At 43.3% G+C, this 23,505-nt stretch overlaps 1 protein-coding gene across 4 annotated transcripts in view; it reads left to right on the forward strand.

Annotated features, from left to right (window-relative positions):
* LOC121571904 (PHD finger protein 14) overlaps window positions 1-23,505 on the forward strand; it is an 84,865-nt gene that overhangs the window by 25,307 nt on the left and 36,053 nt on the right. For 2 of the 4 annotated variants that reach the window (XM_041883690.2, XM_041883691.2), the window contains exons 16-18: window positions 3,240-3,393; window positions 10,387-10,443; window positions 10,701-10,825. In XM_041883690.2, the coding sequence (XP_041739624.1) occupies window positions 3,240-3,393; window positions 10,387-10,443; window positions 10,701-10,825 (336 nt within the window). Of the gene's footprint in view, window positions 1-3,239; window positions 3,394-10,386; window positions 10,446-10,700; window positions 10,826-12,218; window positions 12,834-23,505 lie in introns of those variants that run through there. The other 2 variants (XM_041883693.2, XM_041883692.1) reach the window with 2 other exon arrangements.

A 23,505-nucleotide genomic window follows, 5' to 3' on the forward strand; every position in this document is an offset into this window, starting at 1 on the left:
CTATGACCCCAAGAACACCATCCCCACCGTCAAACATGGAGGTGGAAACATTATGCTTTGGGGGTGTTTTTCTGCTAAGGGGACAGGACAACTTCACTGCATCAAAGGGACAATGGACGGGGCCATGTTCCGTCAAATCTTGGGTGAGAACCTCCTTCCCTCAGCCAGGGCATTGAAAATAGCTTGTGGATGGGTATTCCAGCATGACAATGACCCAAAACACATGGCCAAAGCAACAAAGGAGTGGCTCAAGAAGAAGCACATTAAGGTCCTGGAGTTGCCTAGCCAGTCTCCAGACCTTAATCCCATAGAAAATCTGTGGAGGGAGCTGAAGGTTAGAGTTGCCAAACATCAGCCTCGAAACCTTAATGACTTGGAGAAGATCTGCAAAGAGGAGTGGGACAAAATCCCTCCTGAGATGTGTGCAAACCTGGTGGCCAACTACAAGAAACGTCTGACCTCTGTGATTGCCAACAAGGGTTTTGCCACCAAGTACTAAGTCATGTTTTAAAGAGGGGTCAAATACTTATTTCCCTCATTAAAATGCAAATCAATTTATAACATTTTTGAAATGCGTTTTTCTGGATTTTTTTGTTGTTATTCTGTCTATCACTGTTCAAATAAACCTACCATTAAAATTATAGACTGATCATGTCTTTGTCAGTGGGCAAACGTACAAAATTAGCAGGGGATCAAATACTTTTTTCCCTCACTGTATTTTGAGTGAATTTCCTGCCTGGGCTGCGGGACAGTGGAATTATGAGATTAACACGTCACGGTATTTTGCGGGAGTTGTTGTCCTGCATATCAACCAATCAGCATCCATGATCCAAAGAACCTGTTTTATAATAACTTGGAGTAGAAGATAGATTTGTGTCCACAATTTATTTATTTGTATAAAGTGTGACATTTTAGCATACTCAGTGGCAGTAGATTTATCAGATGGAGAATGCAGAGATGGTGGAAATGTCCCACTTCAAACAGAAGAGGTAGATGTCCTTATCTGGATAGATAAATAGAGGAGCTCTTTTGTGTATCTGTCTCAATAGTTTCAATAGTATTACGTCTCTGTCACTTGGTGAGGTACTTCCACAGTTAGTCATCTCCTTTTTACTTCCTATTCTAAGTGAAGGAGGATGGGGGATTGTAGTGTGTGTGTGCGTGCATGTGTGTGCATATGTACAGTGGCTTGCGAAAGTATTCACCCCCTTGGCATTTTTCCTATTTTGTTGCCTTACAACCTGGAATTCAAATGGATTTTTGGGGGTGTTTGTATTATTTGATTTACACAACATGCCTACCACTTTGAAGATGCAACATTTATTTTTTTTGTAAAAACAATCAAGAAATAAGACAAAGAAACAGAAAACTTGAGCGTGCATAACTATTCAAGTTCCCTCAAGAATTTCCCTGTATTTAGAGCCATCCATCATTCCTTCAATTCTGACCAGTTTCCCAGTCCCTGCTGATGAAAAACATCCCCACAGCATGATGCTCCCACCAGCATGCTTCACTGTGGGGATGGTGTTCTCGGGGTGATGAGAGGTGTTGGGTTTGCGCCAGAAATTGTGTTTTCCTTGATGTCCAAAAAGCTCAATTTTAGTCTCATCTGACCAGAGTACTTTCTTCCATATGTTTGGGGAGTCTCCCACATGCCTTTGGCGAACACCAAACGTGTTTGCTTATTTTTTTCTTTAAGCAATGGCTTTTTTCTGGCCACTCTTCCGTGAAGCCCAGCTCTGTGGAGTGTACAGCTTAAAGTGGTCCTATGGACAGATACTCCAATCTCTGTTGTGGAGCTTTGCAGCTCCTTCAACGTTATCTTTGGTTTCTTTGTTGCCTCTCTGATTAATGCCCTCCTTGGCTGGTCCGTGAGTTTTGGTGGACGGCCCTCTCTTGGCAGGTTTGTTGTGGTGCCATATTCTTTCAATTTTTTTGATAATGGATTTAATGGTGCTCCGTGGGATGTTCAAGTTTCTGATATTTTTTTATAACCCAACCCTGATCTGTACTTTTCCACAACTTTGTCCCTGACCTGTTTGGAGAGCTCATTGGTCTTCATGGTGCCGCTTGCTTGGTGGTGCCCCTTGCTTAGTGGTGTTGCAGATTCTGGGGCCTTTCAGAACAGGTGTATATATACACTGAGATCATGTGACAGATCATGTGACACTTAGATTGCACACAGGTGGACTTTATTTAACTAATTATGTGACTTCTGAAGGTAATTGGTTGCACCAGATCTTATTTAGGGGCTTCATAGCAAAGGGGGTGAATACATATGCAAGCACCACTTTTCTGTTATTTATTTTTTTAGCATTTTCTGAAACAAGTTTATTTCACTTCACCAATTTGGACTATTTTGTGTATGTCCATTACATGAAATAAAAATAAAAATCAATTTAAATTACAGGTTGTAATGCAACAAAATAGGAAAACCGCCAAGGGGGATGAATACTTTTGCAAGGCGCTGTACGTGTGTTTGTGTATTGTTTGTTTTTGTGGCACCTCAACCTGCACGTTCTTCATGCCTGTGATTGGGAGTAATTCATTTAATCGATGAATAAGAGAGCGTGGTTGCGTTCTGCTCCGGAGGGCAGAAATTAGAAAGTGTTTGGAGAGATACAATTTTGTGTAGCCGAGGCCAAGTCGTACCTAATTACCACGATCTGCACCCCAGGAAATTCACAGAGGCAGAAAGAAAGGTGCAGACAGGGCTTCTCAGTCAGAATCAGAAACACACAGATGATCCACAAGTTTACTTTGCCTTAACCTATAATACTGATATTAACCTTTAAGACAGATATTACATTTATCTAACTTATAAGAGTGATAGACACCCATGTCACAGTCTTATGCTTTGCCTGGGTCAGCATAAACCCCTTTCTTCAAATTCAAATTCAGTGTCAGACCTCCAGGCTCAGATTTCAGTACTTTGGGAAAACAGTATTTTTTCAAACCAAGCAGATATTATTTTCATAGATTTCAACAAAGACAGACATTACAGACCAAAGCCTTAGTGTCAGTGTTTTGTTTGTTTTCTCTCCAACATAATCAGCAACATCTAGATCAGACATTGATAGTAAGAGAGAAAGATATCCGAAACCTGTTTTCCATGCTTAAGATGTTCACAGATAGTAAAATCAATACCCCTGCATAGAGGACAGAACAGTTTCTGGACCCTGAAAGATCTTCTCTCTCTACCTCTACCGCTCTCTCTCTACCTCTCTCTCTCTACTCAGGCAATGTTCAGAGTGTGACCAGGCCAGTAGCGATGATGCCGACATCGCCATGGAGACACTGCCCGACGGCACCAAGAGGTCTCGGAGACAGATTAAAGGACCAATCAAATTCAATTTGTCCCCGGAGCCCAAGAAACGAGATGTGAGGGGCACGGTATGTATTAACACACACTTCGTAACTATTATTTACAGTGCCATCAGAAACGTGACTTTTTCCATGTTGTTGCATTACAAAGTGGGACTAAAATGGATTTAATTGTAATTTTTGGTCAATTATCTACACAAAAAAACTAATGTCAAAGTGGAATAAAAATTCAAAATGTTTAATGTATTTTTGGAAAGTATTCAGACCCCTTGACTTTTTCCACATTTTTTTAGGTTACAGCCTTATTCTAAAATTGATTAAATTGGTTTTTTCCCTCATCAATCTACACACAATACCCCATAATGACAAAGCAAAAACAGATTAAAAAAAACCCGGAAATATCACATTTACATAAGTATTCAGACCCTTTACTCAGTACTTTGTTGAAGCACCTTTGGCAGCGATTACAGCCTTGAGTCTTATTTAGTATGACGCTACAAGCTTGGCACACCTGTATTTAGACTTGTTCCGAAACAACTCCTGCGTTCTCTTGGCTGTGTGCTTAGGGTCATTGTCCTGTTGGAAGGTGAACCTTTGCCCCAGTGTGAGGTCCTGAGCGCTTGGAGCAGGTTTTCATCAAGGATCTCTCTGTACTTTGCTCCGTTCATCTTTGCCTCGATCCTGACTAGTCTCCCAGTCCATGCCGCTGAAAATCACCCCCACAGCATGATGCTGCCACCACCGTAGGGATGGTGCCAGGTTTCCTTCAGACGTGACGCTTGGCATTCAGGCCAAAGAGTTCAATCTTGGTTTCATCAGACCAGAGAATCTGGCAAACTCCAAGCGGGCTGTCATGTGCCTTTTACTGAGGAGTGGCTTCTGGGGGTTGTTGCAAACATTTCTAAAAACCTGTTTTCACTTTGTCATTATGGGGTATTGTGTGTAGATTGCTGAGGAAAAAAATACATTTAATCCGTTTTAGAATGAGGCTGTAACGTAACAAAATGTGGAAAAAGTCAAGGGGTCTGAATATTTTCCGAAGGCACTGTAGGATATACCAGGCCTGACTAACAGAGCCCAACAGATATACCAGGCCAGACTAACCAGAGCCCAACAGATATACCAGGCCAGACTAACCAGAGCCCAACAGATATACCAGGCCAGACTAACCAGAGCCCAACAGATATACCAGGCCAGACTAACCAGAGCCCAACAGATATACCAGGCCAGACTAACCAGAGCCCAACAGATATACCAGGCCAGACTAACAGAGCCCAACCGATATACCAGGCCAGACTAACAAAGCTCAACAGATATATCAGGCCAGACTAACCAGAGCCCAACAGATATACCAGGCCAGACTAACAGAGCCCAACAGATATAGGATATAACAGGCCTGACTCACAGAACTAATGGCTGGCCATTCAGCACACACAGGTCACGCTGCTGTACTAAACAGGATACGCTGTTGTACTAAACAGGATACGCTGCTGTACTAAACAGGATATGCTGCTGTACTAAACAGGATACACTGCTGTACTAAACAGGATACGCTGCTGTACTAAACAGGATACGCTGCTGTACTAAACAGGATACGCTGCTGTACTAAACAGGATACGCTGCTGTACTAAACAGGATTACTAGTGGACATGCCAGGAAACTAGAGGGGGTGGATCCAAACACATACTTCCTCTGGTATTCAGCCCCAAACACCCCCCGCTGGCTCGTTGGTTCAGGTCCGCCTGAACTACTTCCAATCTACAGAGGATTGGGGTGAGTGATTTCATATAAAATGAAGTTGGAATATTAACAAAAGGGGAAATCAAACATCTCCTTGTTGTTTTGACACTAGCAAGCGAGTGAGTGATGGAGCCGGGTTGTGTGTTTTTTTTTTTTTAAAGGAGAACAACATATTTAAACAGATTGTGAAAACAATTCCATCTGTCGCCTTTGGCTCCTCCACCACCACTCGGCAGATGGAACACTTATCATTATAAATGCTAACTGCTAGATGCTAGAATCACAGCCAGTTGGCTCCTTCACTTCATCCTCCTTCCCTACCTCCCTCCATCCCTCCCTCTCTCCCTTCCTCGCTCCCTTTTGAAGCCACTTCTCCTGCGTGCGACGTTCAGGCGGGTGGCACCACCACACAAAGGGCCCAGAGTATGAGTTTATTTAACTATTTGGTCTCTATAGTGGTTGACTCTATGAAAGGCCAGGGAAAGATCACTTGTACACGACTTGTACATCATTGCGTTGCATCTTTGTTGCACTAGAGATCCTGGTTCAAATCCAGGCTCTGTCGTAGCCGGCCGCGACCGGGAGACCCATGGGGCGGCGCACAATTGGCCCAGCGTCGTCCAGGGTAGGGGAGGGAATGGCCGGCAGGGGTGTAGCTCAGTTGGTAGAGCATGGCGTTTGCAACGCCAGGGTTGTGGGTTCGTTTCCCACGGGGGGCCAGTATGAAAAAAAAATATATATATATATAATGTATGCACTCACTAACTGTAAGTCGCTCTGGATAAGAGCGTCTGCTAAATGACTAAAATGTGAAAATGTGAAATCTTTAACAGCCATGAATCATTTCACAGCAACATGCAGGATTAGAGAAGTTAACAGAGCGGAGGATCCAGTAGTAACTAGATGTAGTAACTTAATTCTCATAATTCTCACTAGACTAATGGCATATGTTCATACAGGATGTTCCTGTGTAATCATGGAGGGGTGTTAGAGCAGAGCCACGTTTAATCACCACCCCTTTACACACACTGTCACACAGAATATTCTAGAAGAAGAAGCAAACCTTGAAAATGTAGGATGGTTTTGGTCTGGAACAATTCGTTTAGGAGATATAGGCCTAAAAATGTGAGATATTGTCAGTATATTATATTAGAAGAAGAAGAAGCAAAGACCAAGCTTCCTTGAAAATGCGGTACAGTGTGGGTCCAGAACTGATGATTCTAAGATGTAATGAATCGATGAGTGATGAAAAGACAAAGTATATGGCAAAAAACAAATATACTGTGTCCGTAAAATGTAAATAGGTTCAGAACTTTTGTGAAACAGCACAGTTAAAAATATTTGGCAAAATAGAAATCAAACTGGATGGTTGTCAGAGATAGATGGGAGGGGTTGATGGTAGCTGAAGAATGGGATTAAAAACAAACAAAAGATAACTTAGTTTACTCCAATTAGTTTACTCCAGTTACGCAACCCTGCATCTTAGAGGCTGCTGCCCTATATACATAGACATGGAATCACTGGCCACTTTAATAATGGAACGTTAGTCACTTTAATAATGTTTACATACTGCTTTACTCATCTCATATGTATTTACTGTATTATTATTCTACTGTATTTTAGTCAATGCCACTCAGACATTGCTTGTCCTAAAATTTATATATTTCTTAATTCCATCCTTTTACTTTTAGATTGGTGTGTATTGTTGTGAATTGTTAGATAATACTGCACTGTTGGAGCTAGAAACACAAGCATTTCGCTACACCCGCAATAACATCTGCTAAATATGTGTATGTGACCAATAACATTTGATTTGATTTGATTTGATTAGGGGAGGGGTGGTAGGGTTCGGGGAAAATAATAATGGAAAATATATTTTAGAAAGGTATGTATGCATGTATGTATATGTACATATATATATACCAGTCAAAAGTTTGGACACACCTATTCATTCAAGGGTTTTTCTGCATTTTTAAAATGTTTTACATTGTAGAACTATGAAATAAAACATATGTAGTAAACAAATCAAAATATATTTTATATTTGAGATTCTTCAAATAGCCACCCTTTGCCTTGATGACAGCTTTGCACACTCTTGATATTCTCTCAACCAGCTTCATGAGGTAGTCACCTGGAATGCATTTCAGTTAACAGGTGTGCCTTCTTAAAAGTTAATTTGTGGAATTTCTTTCCTTCTTAATGCGTTTGAGCCAATCAGTTGTGTTGTGACAAGGTAGTGGGGTATACAGAAGATAGCCCTATTTGGTAAAAGACCAAGTCCATATTATGGCAAGAACAGCTCAAATAAGCAAAGAGAAACGACAGTCCACCATTACTTTAAGACATGAAGGTCAGTCAATACAGAACATTTCAAGAACTTTGAAAGTTTCTTCAAGTGCAGTCACAAAAACCATCAAGCGCTATGATGAAACTGGCTCTTATGAGGACTGCCACAGGAATGGAAGACCCAGAGTTACCTCTGCTGCAGAGGATAAGTTCATTAGAGTTACCAGCCTCAGAAATTGCAGCCCAAATAAATGCTTCACAGAGTTCAAGTAACAGACACATCTCAACATCAACTGTTCAGAGGGGACTGTGTGAATCAGGCCTTCATGGTCAAATTGCTATAAAGAAACCACTACTAAAGGACACCAATAGGAAGCTTGGGCCAAGAAACACAAGCAATGGACATTAGACCGGTGGAAATTATCCAAATTGGAGAATGTAGGTTCAAACCAACGTGTCTTTGTGAGATGCGGTGTGGGTGAACGGATGGTCGCTGCATGTGTAGTTCCCACCGTAAAGCATGGAGGAGATGTTATGGTGAGGGGGGCTTTGCTGGTGACACTGTCTGTGATATATTTAGAATTCAAGGCACACTTAACCAGCATGGCTACCACAGCATTCTGCAGCGATACGACATCCCATCTAGTTTGGGCTTAGTGGGACTATCATTTGTTTTTCAACAGGACAATGACCCAACACACCTCTAGGCTGTGTAAGGGCTATTTTACCAAGAAGGAGAGTGATGGAGTGCTGCATCAGATGACCTGGCTTCCACAATCCCCCGACCTCAACCCAATTGAGATGGTTTGGGATGAGTCGGACGGCAGAGTGAAGGAAAAGCTGCCAACAAGTGCTCAGCATATGTAGGAACTCCTTCAAGACTGTTGGAAAAGCATTCAAGGTGAAGCTGGTTGAGAGAATGCCAAGACTGTGGAAAGCTGTCATCAAGGCAAAGGGTGGCTATTTTAAGAATCTAAAATCTAAAATATATTATTCCATATGTGTTATTTAAAAGTTTTGTTTGACTGGTACTGTATATATATTACATTGATGGAAGCTACAATCTATATGCAGTATTACATCTGATCTACCCCCAAATTATTTTATTTTTAAGAAGTATATGGCTAAATAAGTGGTGATACATTCTGGAGTGTGACTGTCTGGCTGTGTGTAGGATGTCCTACACATCTCCTCCATACTCTGTGACATTGAGGGCACATGTTGAGTTAGAAGGGCACTACCCTGCAGTTGGCAGTGTACTCAGTCAGCAGGCCCTGAACAAGGGCCAGAGGAGGCTGAGCTGCATCACAGAGTGGCAACGGGCCATCTTACCTCTGTGGCTCTGCACACACACACATGCGCGCTGTACACACACACACACACACACTCATCCCCATGCAGGGGCCAGCGGGAGGTCGATTAGCCAGTCCTGATTAATTGAAACAGGGCTTTAAAGCGGTGCCAGCGCCGGGGTGCCCTGGTAAAAGCATTAAAAATGCAAAGCAGGGCCTATTCAGTGGCTGCCATCGCACTCCTTGCATTTGAAGATAAATGCAGCATTGAAGCTTCTCGACTAAAGCGGACGCGGTGAGAAAAAGCCAGCTTAATCCCAGAGTACTTCCAGCAGCAGGGTCCTCAGCCCAGCGTACTTCTGGGCACGCCGCTTTATGCGAGCTAACAGAAAAACACATTAACCCAGACCTCCCGACACAGCACAGCCGCCGATACTGCTGCTGCTCCACTCTACACCACCCCCTCCCCTCCTTCCTCCCACTTTCTCTCCCTTCCCTCCGTCTCTCTGACAGAACAGATACAGAGAGCAAACCTCCAGAAGGAGAAGAAGACATTTATGGTTGTTTTTTGTGTTGATTTGTTTTCTATTTGAAAAGGAAGAACAGGTTGTTTTTGTGTTATCTGAGAGGGCGACAGCCAGCCAGACGCTAAGGTGTTCTCTGAGTCTTGCTTGGCTGCCAGGCAGTGAGTGGCCACAGAGGAAGAGTGTTCCTAAGGCTCTCTCCTTCCAGGTGTGGAGGGGGTTGGTTATTGACAGTCTAAAAACAAAAGGCAGGGGAAAATAAAAAATGAAAGAGGACATGAGTGTTTTTCTCCCCTCTGATGACTATCTGTTGTGTTCCTTCGGGGAGCTGGGAGGGAGGATGGGGAGGAGGGAGGGGAGGCAGGGCTGGGGTGGTGTATCGGAAGAGGATCAGGGTATGGTGGCTGTAGATAAGTGGGATCCATGAAGAGATGGAGGGAGGGAGGGAGGGAGCAGCCATATCTCCATAGCTCTTTCTCTCCTCTCTCTCTCTCTCTGCCTCTCTTTCTCTCTCTCCTGCTCCCTTCTCTCTTTCTCACTCTCTTTCTCTCGTGCAGTTGACAGGCAGTGTTACTCTAGCTATGAATAGGACCTAGTCCAGAGACAGCACTGTGTGGCTCTCTTGTCTTGTATGGCCAGAGGTAAAATAAAAGACCAGCCTCACTGGGCAGTAGAGGATTACATTCAGGACAGACAAATTAAAAATATGTCTTTGGAAAACAGTTTATGCTTTCTGTGGTATTGTTGCAAAAGGCAGAGAGCACAGTGGATTGTCTTTGTTTGACAAACAGCTGAGGGAGCAGACGACGTCATAAACAAACTTCCACTGGCTCCTGAATCTTTTGGACAACAAGCGAGCAACAAATAATGTTAGATTTTTTGGATGCTGCCAATACTTTGTGGAGCATATCTCTACTTAAGTCAAATTATTATTTTGACAGATTCTCCCAGACAAAATACCAAGAACTAATGATTTGCCTGACCACTCAACAACTCGAAGTAGAGAAATATTGACATTTTCCCCAAGTGACCAAGCTGTGACCTTGTGCCTTTGCATGGCTAGCTGATAAACTTTCATAAGGCTCATGAGACTGACCACAGCTCGGGTCAATTATCTCTCATCAATTCACACAGATCAATCAATTAGCAAATAAATTACCACAGAATTCTAGCTTAGTTAAGAGTGACTGCAATGAAACACATTGATCTGTATTCCACAGAGAACTAGAGGGCAGAAGAGGAAGAGGGTGTCCATCTGTGAAGAAGAGAGGTTTGAGGTGCATGTATATCACTGTTCTACTTTGTTACTAAACATTCCTACAGCTCCTAACCTCCCTATTACACACACATCTAATACATACACATCCCATGTGCTACATACAGTACTAATCTGTTCACTCTATTCACCTGCATATTTCTCTATTCCTTAACACCCCGCCTCTTCTACCCCATTACCACACACTCTTTCACACACACACACACACTATCACACACATGGCAGTGTCGGGTCTAATCAGTCTGTGTGTTTCCATAGGAACCGGTTCTACGTGAACGGCGTCAGCGTCAGTCTGCGATGCAGAAGAAGACACCTAAAGCAGACGACACCAGGACCGACTGTACCTCCTGCAAAGGACCCGGGGACAACGAGAACCTCGTCAGGTGGGTCACAGTGTGTGTGAAGGGAGGGGAGGGGTGTGTGTGTGTGTGTGTGTGTGTGTGTGTGTGTGTGTGTGTGTGTGTGTGTGTGTGTGTGTGGAGATGAGGAGAGAGGGTGGAAGGGTGCCATGCTTGTGTGTGTGTGTTCGCACCTGTGAATGTGTGTGTTTGTGTGTGTGTGAGGACCTGTATCCTCCTGATGATTAAAGTTCAGTCTTCATTAGGCCTTGGCTGCCTTGCGTAGGCTGAGCGAGGGGGGCTGGTGAGCGGGGCTGAGGCCAGCAGCTCTATAGAACACCTCTTTTGAACTGCCACCTGCATTTACACACTTCATCACAATGTAATGAACAGCCTGATCTGCCCTGGTCTCCCATCAGAGGTTCAGCTGTCTCACGCTGCTTAAACAGGGCCGTAACTTACTAGATCCCTCAGTAGTGTGTGTGTGAATTACAACAGTCAGCATTAACACACTGTAGACTGAATGATTTATCAGAGTGTATTTATTTTTGCGGATAAAAGGCTGTGCATGATGACGTAGTGCACATAAAAATAGCTTTTGCCGTTAAATTCCCATGAAGCGAATGAAAAATACAAGTTTAATGGGTTTCCATCGCATTTTCAACTCTACTGATGGTTTTGCAAGAAAAACTGTTGCATTATATAACATGCGTTCTAGCCAACAGCTCACAGATACAGTGTGGGTAGGCTACCTACATTATGAGATTATTATGGATAAGAGTGATATTATTTGTATTTGTCAAACTGCAGCCAAGCATCGATCATCATGTCACCAGAATAAGACCCTGGATATTTATTGTAAAGTAGCATCAAGCTCATCACCTTGCACTTTCACCACCCTGTGAAGTTCATCATAACTTATTTCATCTGTAGCCTAATAAACTGCATGCTTTCCGAGTCGTAGTGGGAGGACCACACAACATATAATCGCGTGACTCCAAGTTTACTTCGATATGATGGTATTATATCAATATTTGCGCATAAAGGCGTTCCCACCACCCTTTTTCGCATAATTAATTTTAACGACACAATTAGATCCCACCATGTTGAACAAACAAATTGTCTGTCGCCATTTATAAAGTTGTACCAGCATTTAATGTTTCCATCAGCCCAGTCTGGACTTTTTTCATGCGTCAGGTAATTCATTTGCCATGAAATGGTTGGATGGAAACGTGGTTATAGGCTCATTTCAACTGAAACCGTATGATACATTCACTTTATTTCTCCGTAGGGTTCTTTCTGTGAGCTGTATTAGTTATCAGTGTTTGTAAGGTTAAGCTAATAATGTGTGGTTCTGTCAGTGTTTTCTAGGTTAAGAAGGTCGGGGGCTGTGAGGTGTGCTGCCTGCCCTGACTCTTTCTATCTTTGCATTGCACAGGTTGTGAGAGCCGGGGCAGACACCTCTCCTCACCTCCCCACACCTAGACACAGCTGGACAGACGAGAGAGAGAGAGAGAAGCAGACGTTTGGCTTAGAGACAGAGAGGGACTTAATTACACAGAAGAATGACGGCGGCGGTGTGGGATCAGATGGCCATCTTTGACCTTACCACCACGGTCCTCTTCGTGACCCAAATTGGACGACCTACTGGCCGTCCAATTAAAAATTGAGGGAGAGTGGCAGAAATGGAAATTAACTTTGAGGAATTCTAAAATACTTGTTAAAATGAGCTAATTAAGTTTTGGGAGGTTCAGTATTACTGAACTGGTCATTCTTGTAAGAAAGGACATGTTGGTATTACTGGACAGGCCCTTTGTGATCGTCATTGTCAACTCTAAGGGCCCATCTATAAGGACTATGGCCTAACTGGACTAAGGAGTGATTTCCTCGCTCTCTCTCGCACTCTCATCCATTCTATGATGGCACTTCACTCCTTTGACCTCTCTGAGCATCTTATCACCACATCCAATCAGTTGTATTGACTCCAGTCATTTGTGGTCCAATCACATGGTGTTTTCCTCAGTAAAGGCCTTTAATTGGAGATGCACTTGAACTTAGGCTTTCATAATCTTCTTCTAGTGTTGTCGTCGGGTAGAACTTTCTAGAGTAGAGGACTAGTAGACCTTGGAGAAGTAGTCGTTTTTAGTAGAATGATTGCCCTTTCTGGCTTTTGAGAAGTAAGTAGCCGCTTAGATAGGCCCTACAGCAGCCTAAGATTTAACATATTAATTATAGCAACATTTATATGAATGGTTATTGTAACTTCTAATGTCAGTGTGTGTGTACAGTAGGTGATTAGGCATCTTAGTCTCCCTTCCTTCCTCTCTTTAATATTTTAAAGTGACAGTTTAACTGACACTTCTTTAAAAGCAACCCTGCTCTGTGTGTGTGCGTGTGTGTGTGTGTGTGTGTGTGTGTGTGTGTGTGTGTGTGTGTGTGTGTGTGTGTGTGTGTGTGTGTGTGTGTGTGTGTGTGTGTGTGTGTGTGTGTGTGTGTGTGTGTGTGTGTGTGTGTGTGTGTGTGTGTGTGTGTGTGTGTGTGTGTGTGTGTGTGTGTGTGTGTGTGTGTGTGTGTGTGTGTGTGTGTGTGTGTGTGTGTGTGTGTGTGTGTGTGTGTGCGTGCGTGCGTGCGTCTCCCCAGTGCCCCATAGTGAGTGCTGACAACTGAGCTGCTGCCATATGGTCCGTCTGTCTGTCAGGGTCCTTGACAGAAGTGTCACAGTTTGCCCTCACATGTCACTCCTCCGCTCATCCCCCCCATCCCAGGACCCTCTATGTCACTCCTCTTCTCTTCCCCCCGTCTGTCTGGGGACCCTATATGCATGCCACTGGGAGCTGCCAAACCTCACATAATGCTTAGGTCCACTGGAAAATCTGCTGAGGAAATAAATCCTCCTTCTCCCACATCCTCCTCATCCTCTTCTGCCACCTCCTCCACAACAAATTTAGAGGACTGTCCATGAGATACAGCTAACGCTACTCTAGCTAATACTACTGCAGCTAACCCTACTACAGCTAATCAGCTAACCTTACTACAGCTAACCCTACTCCAGCTAACCAGCTAACCCTACTACAGCTAACCAGCTAACCCTACGACAGCTAACCAGCCAACCCGACTACAGCTAACCCTATTACTAACCCTACTCCAGCCAACCATGCATGGCTCTGTATCTAACCATTAGCCCTAGGGCTAGGCTATGGCCAACTCTGTATCTGAGCCATTAGGGCTACAGTAGTCTACAGTAAATGTACTTGTAACCTGAGAATTTGTAATGTGTTCCAACAGTTTAGAATATGTGAACAAACACCTTTTAGCTGTGTTGTGTGATCGGTGTGTACAGTATTTATTGATAAGGCCAAGCTTTTTTGTGTCTTTTATTTGTGCCTTCATACTTGATTTTATATCATAATATGCCTTTTGTTATTACCGTGTTGTGAAGAAAATTAGTTAAACTCACTATTGAGTAGGAACCTTAAAGGACTCCTTGCTAAACGTATTCATTGTTAATATATTTGTTTACAATACATGCCTTTATTCTATTATTTGTTTACACACATGCCTATATGTGATTAGTATTATTTGTTTACACACATGCCTATATGTGATTAGTATTATTTGTTTACACACATACCTATATGTGATTAGTATTATTTGTTTACATACATGCCTATATGTGATTATTTCTAACATGTTGTGATATTACCACATTGGGTATAAGTAACTGTGATATATAGAGTAAGAATGTTGCTGCTCTCATGATATGTGTGTATGTGAAGTATCCCGGCCTCCCGGCCCCTATAGCTCTCAGCATTACAGCAGAGCTTTAATAAACTCTTGACTTTTTCACCTTATCGCCATAGTGATAAATGAGAGTTAGACAGCTAATTAAACTGAACAAAAAATATTAACGCAATATGTAAAGTGTTGGTCCCATGTTTCTTGAGCTGAACTAAAAGATCCCAGAAATGTTCCATACGCACAAAAAGCTTATTTCTCTCAAATTTGGTCCACTAATTTGTTTACATCCCTGTTAGTGAGCATTTCTCCTTTGCCAAGATAATCCATCCACCTGACAGGTGTGGCAGTGTATGCTGAGGACAATAAAAGGCCACTCTAAAATGTGCAGTTTTGTCACACAACACAACACAGCAATTGGCATGCTGACTGCAGGAATGTCCACCAGAGCTGTTGCCAGAGAGTTTAATGTTAATTTCTCTACCATAAGCCGCCTCCAAGGTCGTTTTAGAGAATTTGACAGAATGTCCAACCGGCCTCAACACTGTAGACCATGTGTAACCACACCAGCCCAGGACCTCCATATCTGGCTTCTTCACCTGTGGGATCGTCTGAGACCAGCCACCCGGACAGATGATGAAACTGTGGGTTTGCACAACCAAAGAATTTCTGCACAAACTGTCAGAAACCGTCTCAAGGAAGCTCATCTGCGTGCTCGTCGTCCTCACCAGGTTCTTGACCTGACCTCAGTTCGGCGTCGTAACCGAGTTCAGTGGGAAAATGCTCACCTTTGATGGCCACTGGCATGCTGGAGAAGTGTGACCTTCACAGATGAATCCCAGTTTCAACTGAACCGGGCAGATGGCAGACAGCGTGTAAGGCGTTGTGTGGGCGAGCGGTTTGCTGAAATTAACGTTGTGAATAAAGTGTCCCATGGTGGCAGTGAGGTTATGGTATGGGCAGGCATAAGCTACGGACAATGAACACAATTGCATTTTATCGATGGCAATTTGAATGCACAGAGATACCGTGATGAGATCCTGAGGCCCATTGTTTTGCCATTCATCTGCCGCCATCACCTCATGTTTCAGCATGATAATGCACGGCCCCATGTCACAAGGATCTGTACACAATTCCTGGAAGCTGAAAATGTCCCAGTTCTTCCATGGCCTGCATACTCACTAGACATGTCACCCATTGAGCATGTTTGGGATGCTCTAGATCGACGTGTACGACAGCATGTTCCAGTTTACACCAATATCCAGCAACTTCACATACCCATTAAAGAAGAGTGGGACAACATTCCACAGGCCACAATCAACAACCTGATCAACTCTATGCGAAGGAGATGTGTAGCTCTGCATGAGGCAAATGGTGGTCACACCAGATACTGACTGGTTTTCTGATCCACGCCCCTACCTTTTTTTTAGGGTATCTGTGACCAACATTCCCAGTCATGTGAAATCCATAGATTAGGGCCTAATGAATTTATTTCAATTGACTGATTTCCTAATATGAACTGTAACTCAGTAAAATCTTTGAAATTGTTGCATTTATATTTTTGTTCTGTGTAATTGTTGTAAAGGTGTGACGGCGGACAGCGTTCCGTTTGTGCTTCTAACGCCCTCTGTCATCTCTGATTTATCACGGAGGAAGTGCCCCCTCGTCTGCCGCCAGCAGCTGACCCTTAACAGGCCAGTAGAGCTGGTGAGGAGGAAAATGGTCTTTCCCTCTGTCTGTTTTTCTTTCTCTCCCTCTCTTTCTCTCTCTTTGTCACAAAGTTGGTCTCTCCTGCACCGATTCACCACTGTCTCTTCTCTCTTTCTCCCTCTCACACAGTGCCAGATACCGGTAGAAAGGGAAAGAGAGAGAGCCAGAGAGAGAGAGGCAGACATAGAATAGAGAGGCTTTCGTGGACAATCTGGTTAACAGCATAACAAAAGCTTTCAATGTGTCTGGCACCAGACTGATAGGCAGCAACAACAGGAAATACAGTCAGAGAGACACTCCATGTTGAGCCCAGACCTGGATTCAAACACTATTTGAAATGATTTCAAATAGTTTAGCTGGGCTTGATTGAGCTTGCCTGGCTTAATGAACCAATAGAATAGTCACAAAAGTGCAAACCCTCACCATCTGGCAGTCTAGGAAGGCTAGAGCAAACGCTGAAAGTATTTGAAAGATTTCAAATGGTAGTTGAACCCAGGACTGGAGGAGAAGTACTCAGTGTTGGGCCCAGTCGAAAGACAAACAGGCTGGCAGACAGACAGGCAACAGTGTCACGTTGAGGTTGAGACTCAGAGAGATGGAATCAGGACAGCGTGGAGAACTGTAACTGCCCCAATCCCTCATTCTCCCTGCATCCCTCTCTCAGCCCCTCTTAGCCCAGGGTCCACAGAGACACAGGGGGAGCAGGCCTAGGCGGAGGGAGTGAGTGAGGGAGGGATGCTACAGCTGTGTTCTGACCATAGGGATGAGTGAGTTTGAGACAGGGACTGGGTGAGGGAGGGAGAGAGGGGAAGGATGGAGAGAAAGGCGGAGGGAGGTTTGGAGGGAGGTTTTGGAAGAGCAGTAACCTTTGGGATGATGAGTGCGTTTCCCATTACCGTCCTGACACAGGATCCACCAAGATGATTTAATGGCAGCATTTTGTTTTTGCTGACTTCACTCCTTTTTTCCCTCTCCTCCACCTTTAAAAGAGAAGAGAAAAGGCATGTCAGGCTGGGCTGGGCTGGGCTGTTGCTGTGTGTGTAGAGTAGCCAAGCAGCTCCAGTCTATTACTCCCCAGCCAGCCAGCCAGCTAGCTTCTTCCTTCCCCTCTCTTATCCCACTGATTCCACCGTCGCAGTGTGTGTGTGTGTGTGTCCGCTCACTTCCTGGTTGCACGTCCTTCCTCCTCTTATCCTTCTCTCCTTTTTTATTCACTTATTTTTCCTCCCCACCTGTCTCAGTGACTACACACTAAGATGAATCACCTAACCCCCAGAGGCGTCTTATATCCTAATTAGTGTGGGGTTTGCCCCAGAGCACAGACAGATGTACACTGTTAAGGAGTGTGTGTGTGTGTTGTGTGTGTGTGTCATAGACTGTATCTTCCGTTCCTGTAACAGAACATAAGGCCGGGGGTGACAGCACAGAGAAGCCCCCAGTGAGCAGGCTGGGGCCCTAGTTAGGTCAGTCAGAGGCTAGAGGGGTGAGGCTCTACCTGCAAAGCAGAGGCCACAGACCTGCTGGTGCTACTGCTCCAGTTCACACACGCACACACACTCTGCCTGGCTCTGTCTGGCTGAGCTCGGCCCGCTGAGGCCCCCTGTTGGTGGACTAGTGGAACAGCAGCCTCATTGCCACGTAGGTGAATGCTCAGTCCCAGGCAGCTCCAGACCTGGGTTCAAAACTGTTTGAAGTCTTCCATTTACTTTCAGCGTTTGCTTTAGTCTGCCTCGAGTGCAGGGTTTGCACTTTTGTGACTGTTGTATTGGTTCCATTGTTCTAGGCAAAGTATTTGAACCCAGGTGTAGGCAGCTTGTGGCTACCCCATTTCACTATAGTGTCCTGTCTCCTTGTAGTGAGTGAGTTGTGTCCTAACGAGCTTGTAAATTTCTGGCAATGGTCTCTCTCTGTCTCGCCGCATTCATTACTTCCTCCTGCCCACCTTGTGAAACAATGCCTCTTTAATAATGTCTCAGCACCGTCCCACAACCCCGACACTAAATCAAAAAGTCGGAGGCTATAGGAGAAGTCCGATAATCCACTACCTCCGTTTCTATACAGAGAATTCACAGAACTACTTTGTCATGGGGTGGGACGCGGGAGTCGATGGCTGAGCGCTTTGTGGCGCATTGATCTCCCGTCACGTGAACACCCTCCAGGTAATTGCACTGCCCTAGTGTGATAAATTCATCGCGGTTGTTTCAGACACTCTGCGGGCTTCGGCGCCCCACAGCACGGCCTGCTCTGGCCCGTGAAGAAAAGAAGCCTTGACTCCATACATGGACTACTCTTTCTCTTTGCATGTGGTGCAACAAAGACATTGTAAAGAAATCACGTATCAAAGGATCACCGGCCCGGATTTGATGTGTTGTCATCATGGGGTTATTTGTTTTCTGTTTTTATTGTATTTTTTTATTTTTTATTTTTACCTTTATTTAACTAGGCAAGTCAGTTAAGAACAAATTCTTATTTACAATGACGGCCTACACCGGCCAAACCCGGACGACGCTGGGCCAATTGTGCGCTGCCCTGTTTGACATTATTTTAACCAAAGGAAGACTTTGTCAATGTGTTTGACAACAGTGATGGTTTTGATGATAAGGATGTTGTTGATGAAAATGTTGTTGTTGTTGTTGGTGATGAGGACCATGATGATGATGATGCTCTTCATCTTGGAGTGTGATATTCCAGGCCAACCACCGCCACGTTGTTTTCCATTTAGTTAATCCACAAAGAGTCTAATCAAAATACTGCATGCAGATCAATCCCCAAACAAGTAAACAACATTTAATTACCACTAACAAACATTTAGCAAATTAATATTTTCCCATTTATCTGATTTATAATACACAACTTGTTATGATGCACTTTGGTTGTCCAGCAGCTGTACCATAACTACTAGTATCACTCTCCCCAGAGTAGAACCCCTACATGTATACTGAACCAAAATATAAACACAACATTTAAAGTGTTTCATGAGCTAAAATAAAAGATCCCAGAAATGTTCCATATTACAAAAGAAATGTGTGCACAAATTTGTTTACATCCCTGTTAGTGAGCATTTCTCATTTGCCAAGATACTCCATCCACCTGACAGGTGTGGCATATCAAGAAGATGATTAAACAGCATGGTCATTACACAGGTGCACCTTGTGCTGAGGGACAATAAAAGGCCACTCTAAAATGTGCAGTTTTGTCACTCAACATAATGCCACAGATGTCTCAAGTTTTGAGGGAGCGTGCAACTGGCATGCTGACTGTGGGGATGTCCACCAGAGCTGTAGCCAGAGAATTAAATGTTCATTTCTTTACCATGAGCCACCTCCAACGTCATTTTAGAGAATTTGGCAGTATGTCAAACCGACCTGACAACTGCAGACCACGTGTAACCACGCCAGCCCAGGACCTGCCCATTCATTTGAAATCCATAGATTAGGGCCTAATGAATTTATTTGAATTGACATATTTCCTTATATAAACTGTAACTCAGTAAAATAATTGAAATTGTTGCATGTTACGTTTATGTTTTTGTTCAGTATATTTACTGTTAGTGCTTAAAGTGCATCAGTGTATTACTTTTTCTCAAATAATTGTATGACCATGTACCTGTGTGTACATTTACCTATACTGTAGATTAAGTACTTATATTTTTGGATCCCAGCTGCAACCCAATGGTCTTACCTCAGTTGAGTTAAGGTTTGCAGATGCTTTAAGCAGTAGTACTTGCCTACAGTTAAACAACTAATTGCTCTGATTCCTTTTAATATCCAATTATAACACATGGCTTCAGTACCTTGGGAATCAATTAGATCTGACTCCCTCCCAACGTCTCTATGGTTAAAAAAAACCCTGAAATGATTAATTTAAATGAACATTGATCGAGGCTACATCTTCACGCTAGCCCATGTACTGACTTCTGACTTGAACACATCCTTTTAACTTTAAACCCTGTGAATCCCTTTTCTTGTGTCATATCCGTATAATCTCGCTAAAATACCCTTTGATTTCATTTGGTTGTGTCTGTGTGTGAGGCATCGGCCGTGATCGCCTGTGGGTGAGGGGGAACAAGTCTAGGAGGACCCCTGTAGGGGCCACACGCTCCAGAGCACACCCTTTGAAGAAGGGAAATGTGATGTAAAGTTGAGAGACCTGTGATGAGAGCTGATCAAACCACAGCTAAGCCACCTGCTTGTCATCCCACTGATAGAGAGGGAGAGAAGGAGACTGAGGGAGGGGGGAGAGAGGGAGATGGAGGGGGGGGAGAGGGTACAGGGGAGCAGTGGTGTAAAGTACTTAAGTAAAAATACTATAAAGTACTACTGAAGTAGTTTTTTGGGGTGTCTGTACTTTACTATTTCTATTTTTGACTACTTTTACTTTTACTTCACTACATTCCTAAAGGAAATTATGTACTTTTTACTCTGTACATTTTCCCTGACACGCAAAAGTACTCGTTACATGGTGAATGCTTAGCAGGACAGGAAAATGGTCCAATTCACACACTTATCAAGAGAACACGTGGTCAGCCCTACTGCCTCTGATCTGGCTGACTCACTAAATACACATTTGTAAATGATATCTGAGTGTTGGAGTGTACCCCTGGCTATTTGTAAATTTTAGAAACAAGAAAATGGTGCCGTCTGCTTTGCTTAATATAAGGAATTTGAAATGATTTATACTTTTACTTTTGATACTTAAGTACATTTTAGCTATTACATTTACTTTTTATACTGAAGTATATTTAGAACCAAATACTTTTAGACTTTTACTCAAGTAGACTTTCACTTTTACTTGAGTAACTTTCTATTAAGGTATCTTTACTTTTACTCAAGTATGACAATTGGGTACATGTGGCAAAGAGGAGGGCCCCTAAGAACTCCTGTCAGAGATTGAACACCAGATGAAAGGGGATACGAGTCGCCCGCCGAGAGCAACATGTGTAGCAGACAAAACCAATCAATTGCCCACCTCACACCCAATAAGATTACATCAATCAATAACCGCTCTTATTAGGGATTTGATTCTGTCTCCTTCCAGTGGATAGGGAGGAGGGAGAAATGGAGGAGGGGAGATGAGCGAGCGGCTCAATTTTCCCAATGATTAAAGCGGAGACAAATTGGTTTGATAACATCAAGGACCTTGCTGTGGCTGAGTCTATAAGGGCAGTGTTCAGAGCAGATAGAGGTTGAGCGACCACGTACAACGGACACAGTCAGTGAAGAGAAGGGTGGGATGGTGGGGCAACTTCATCACCTAGCTCTCAGACCAGCTAGCCAATGACTGGCCTGCAGCACTAATAATTTATATGAGCTCAGTGAGGAAGAAGTGGAAAACAAGTGGTAGCATATACAATGAAAAAGTAGTGGGCCTAAAACTGATCCTTGAGGGACACCATAGATAACTGTTATCATACCTATTGTAATTGCTGAGATAAAACGTATGAATTGTGAAAAGAACATAGAATTTTTGTATGTCGTAAAATGTTAAAAATAAAGAAATACTCCTAGATATAAATGCATTTAATAAAAGATCCTGACTCAAATTGAAAGAAGAAGTGGAAAACAGAAAGCGATGCAGAAGAACAGAAAGGAAAGGTTACTTCCTCTTGAACTTATTGCAAAACGCAGGTCTCGTCATTTTGAATTCCAATTAACTAATAATAATCTCCTCACCAGCCAGCAGCCAGCCGGCTGGGTCTGCATCAATGAGCAGTGGTTTAATTCAAAGATGCTCCCCGAGATACACAACAAACAGTACAATAGGTTCATTAAGGTAAAGTAATTAAAAGAAGTAAACGGGGCAAAGTGTCGTGCACACACACACACACACACACACACACAAACACACACACACACACACTCGCCTAATAAAAACAAGAAGCCTCCTGTGAGTTGGGAGGTGTTTCAAGTGTGTTGTTTGTGGGTGTGTGGGGTACGTGTGTGTGTGTGTGTGTGTGTGTGTGTGTGTCTCCTCTCTCTTGGCGCTGTAGAGATGGAGATTCATGGTCAATCAATTGGTGGTTGTGTGCAACAATCGGAGGATAGCTCATTAGCGCTGCAGACACACTTGTGGTCATTTGTCTTCTTTTCACTGAGGAGGCCAGAGGGTGCTTTAAGTCCCCCTTGTTTCCTAGATGGATATGCCTGCTCAGCTCATCTAGTGTGAGTGTGGTGTGTGTCTGTGCATGTGTGTGGGCCACCTACCTCTGCAGGTTCCCTGCTGATGTGCACCAGCTGTTCGGCTCTGCTTCTACAACTTTGTAAGATGCCAATTATCTACCAATTAAACTGTTACTCAAATTGGTTTTAGTCAATTTAACAGGTTTAGGGCTGACACAGAATAAACTTGGTCCTGGACTAAAAACATGCAATAAGGCCTTGAAAGCAGGTATTGATGTGCAAATAGAAGATGTGTCATCCACACCACATTCTCAACCCTGACACCTACCCTACTGCATATTCCCTATCACCAGTCACACTCTCTCTGGGTTCATGCATATGATGTCAATGTACTTAATTCCAGAGCCTAAACTCAATTATTTACACTTCATTAGTTAAAGAAGATGATGAACTGAACTGACTTTAACACCCATTAGCTATTCCACTAACGACTCATGGTATGGTGGAGAAATGTTTATCGCTGTATAGGTTTAATAGGATGTGAGAAAAGCAGTGGTTATTGGTTTCTTCTGATGTTTTCTCCTTTAACTTCAGATCATGTGAGAGAGTCTGTTCTGAGCTGACAGTCTGTGCCGACGGCAACTCGTTTCTAAATTGCCCTGTCAGAGTGAATATATGGAGGAGATAGGGACAGAGGAGAGGGAGAGGGAATAGACGTATACAGACAAAACTAGTATGTAAAATATGTGCCTGCCGTGGAATGAATTGGTAATCACATTGATATATGGACGTGGTTGTTTAATGCTTAATACCTTAGGGTTATGAAAGATAACATATTTTACATGATGTGAACGCCGTAGTAGCAAAAAGACGGCCTTTGGCTACGTTTTCCGGGAAGCGGTGTTTGAGTTGGATGTTTTACATTTTATCTTCCAGTTGTAATGTATTTTTTTATTTACTGTATGTATCAATGAAGGCAAAGGGAATTTAGATGCATTAACTTTTTAGTTTTAAGGCTTCATGTTATGGCTGCTACGCTAGTATCTTATTACTTGTGCTACTGACTTCCCACAAAGGGTAGTTGGTAGACTTTATTGAGCAATACTTGCTTTTGCACACTACAGCGTGCAGTCTTTCATCAGACTTAGCTTCTTTCCGTTA

This window comes from Coregonus clupeaformis, chromosome 8 (genome assembly GCF_020615455.1).
Source record: "Coregonus clupeaformis isolate EN_2021a chromosome 8, ASM2061545v1, whole genome shotgun sequence".
NCBI lineage: Eukaryota > Metazoa > Chordata > Actinopteri > Salmoniformes > Salmonidae > Coregonus > Coregonus clupeaformis.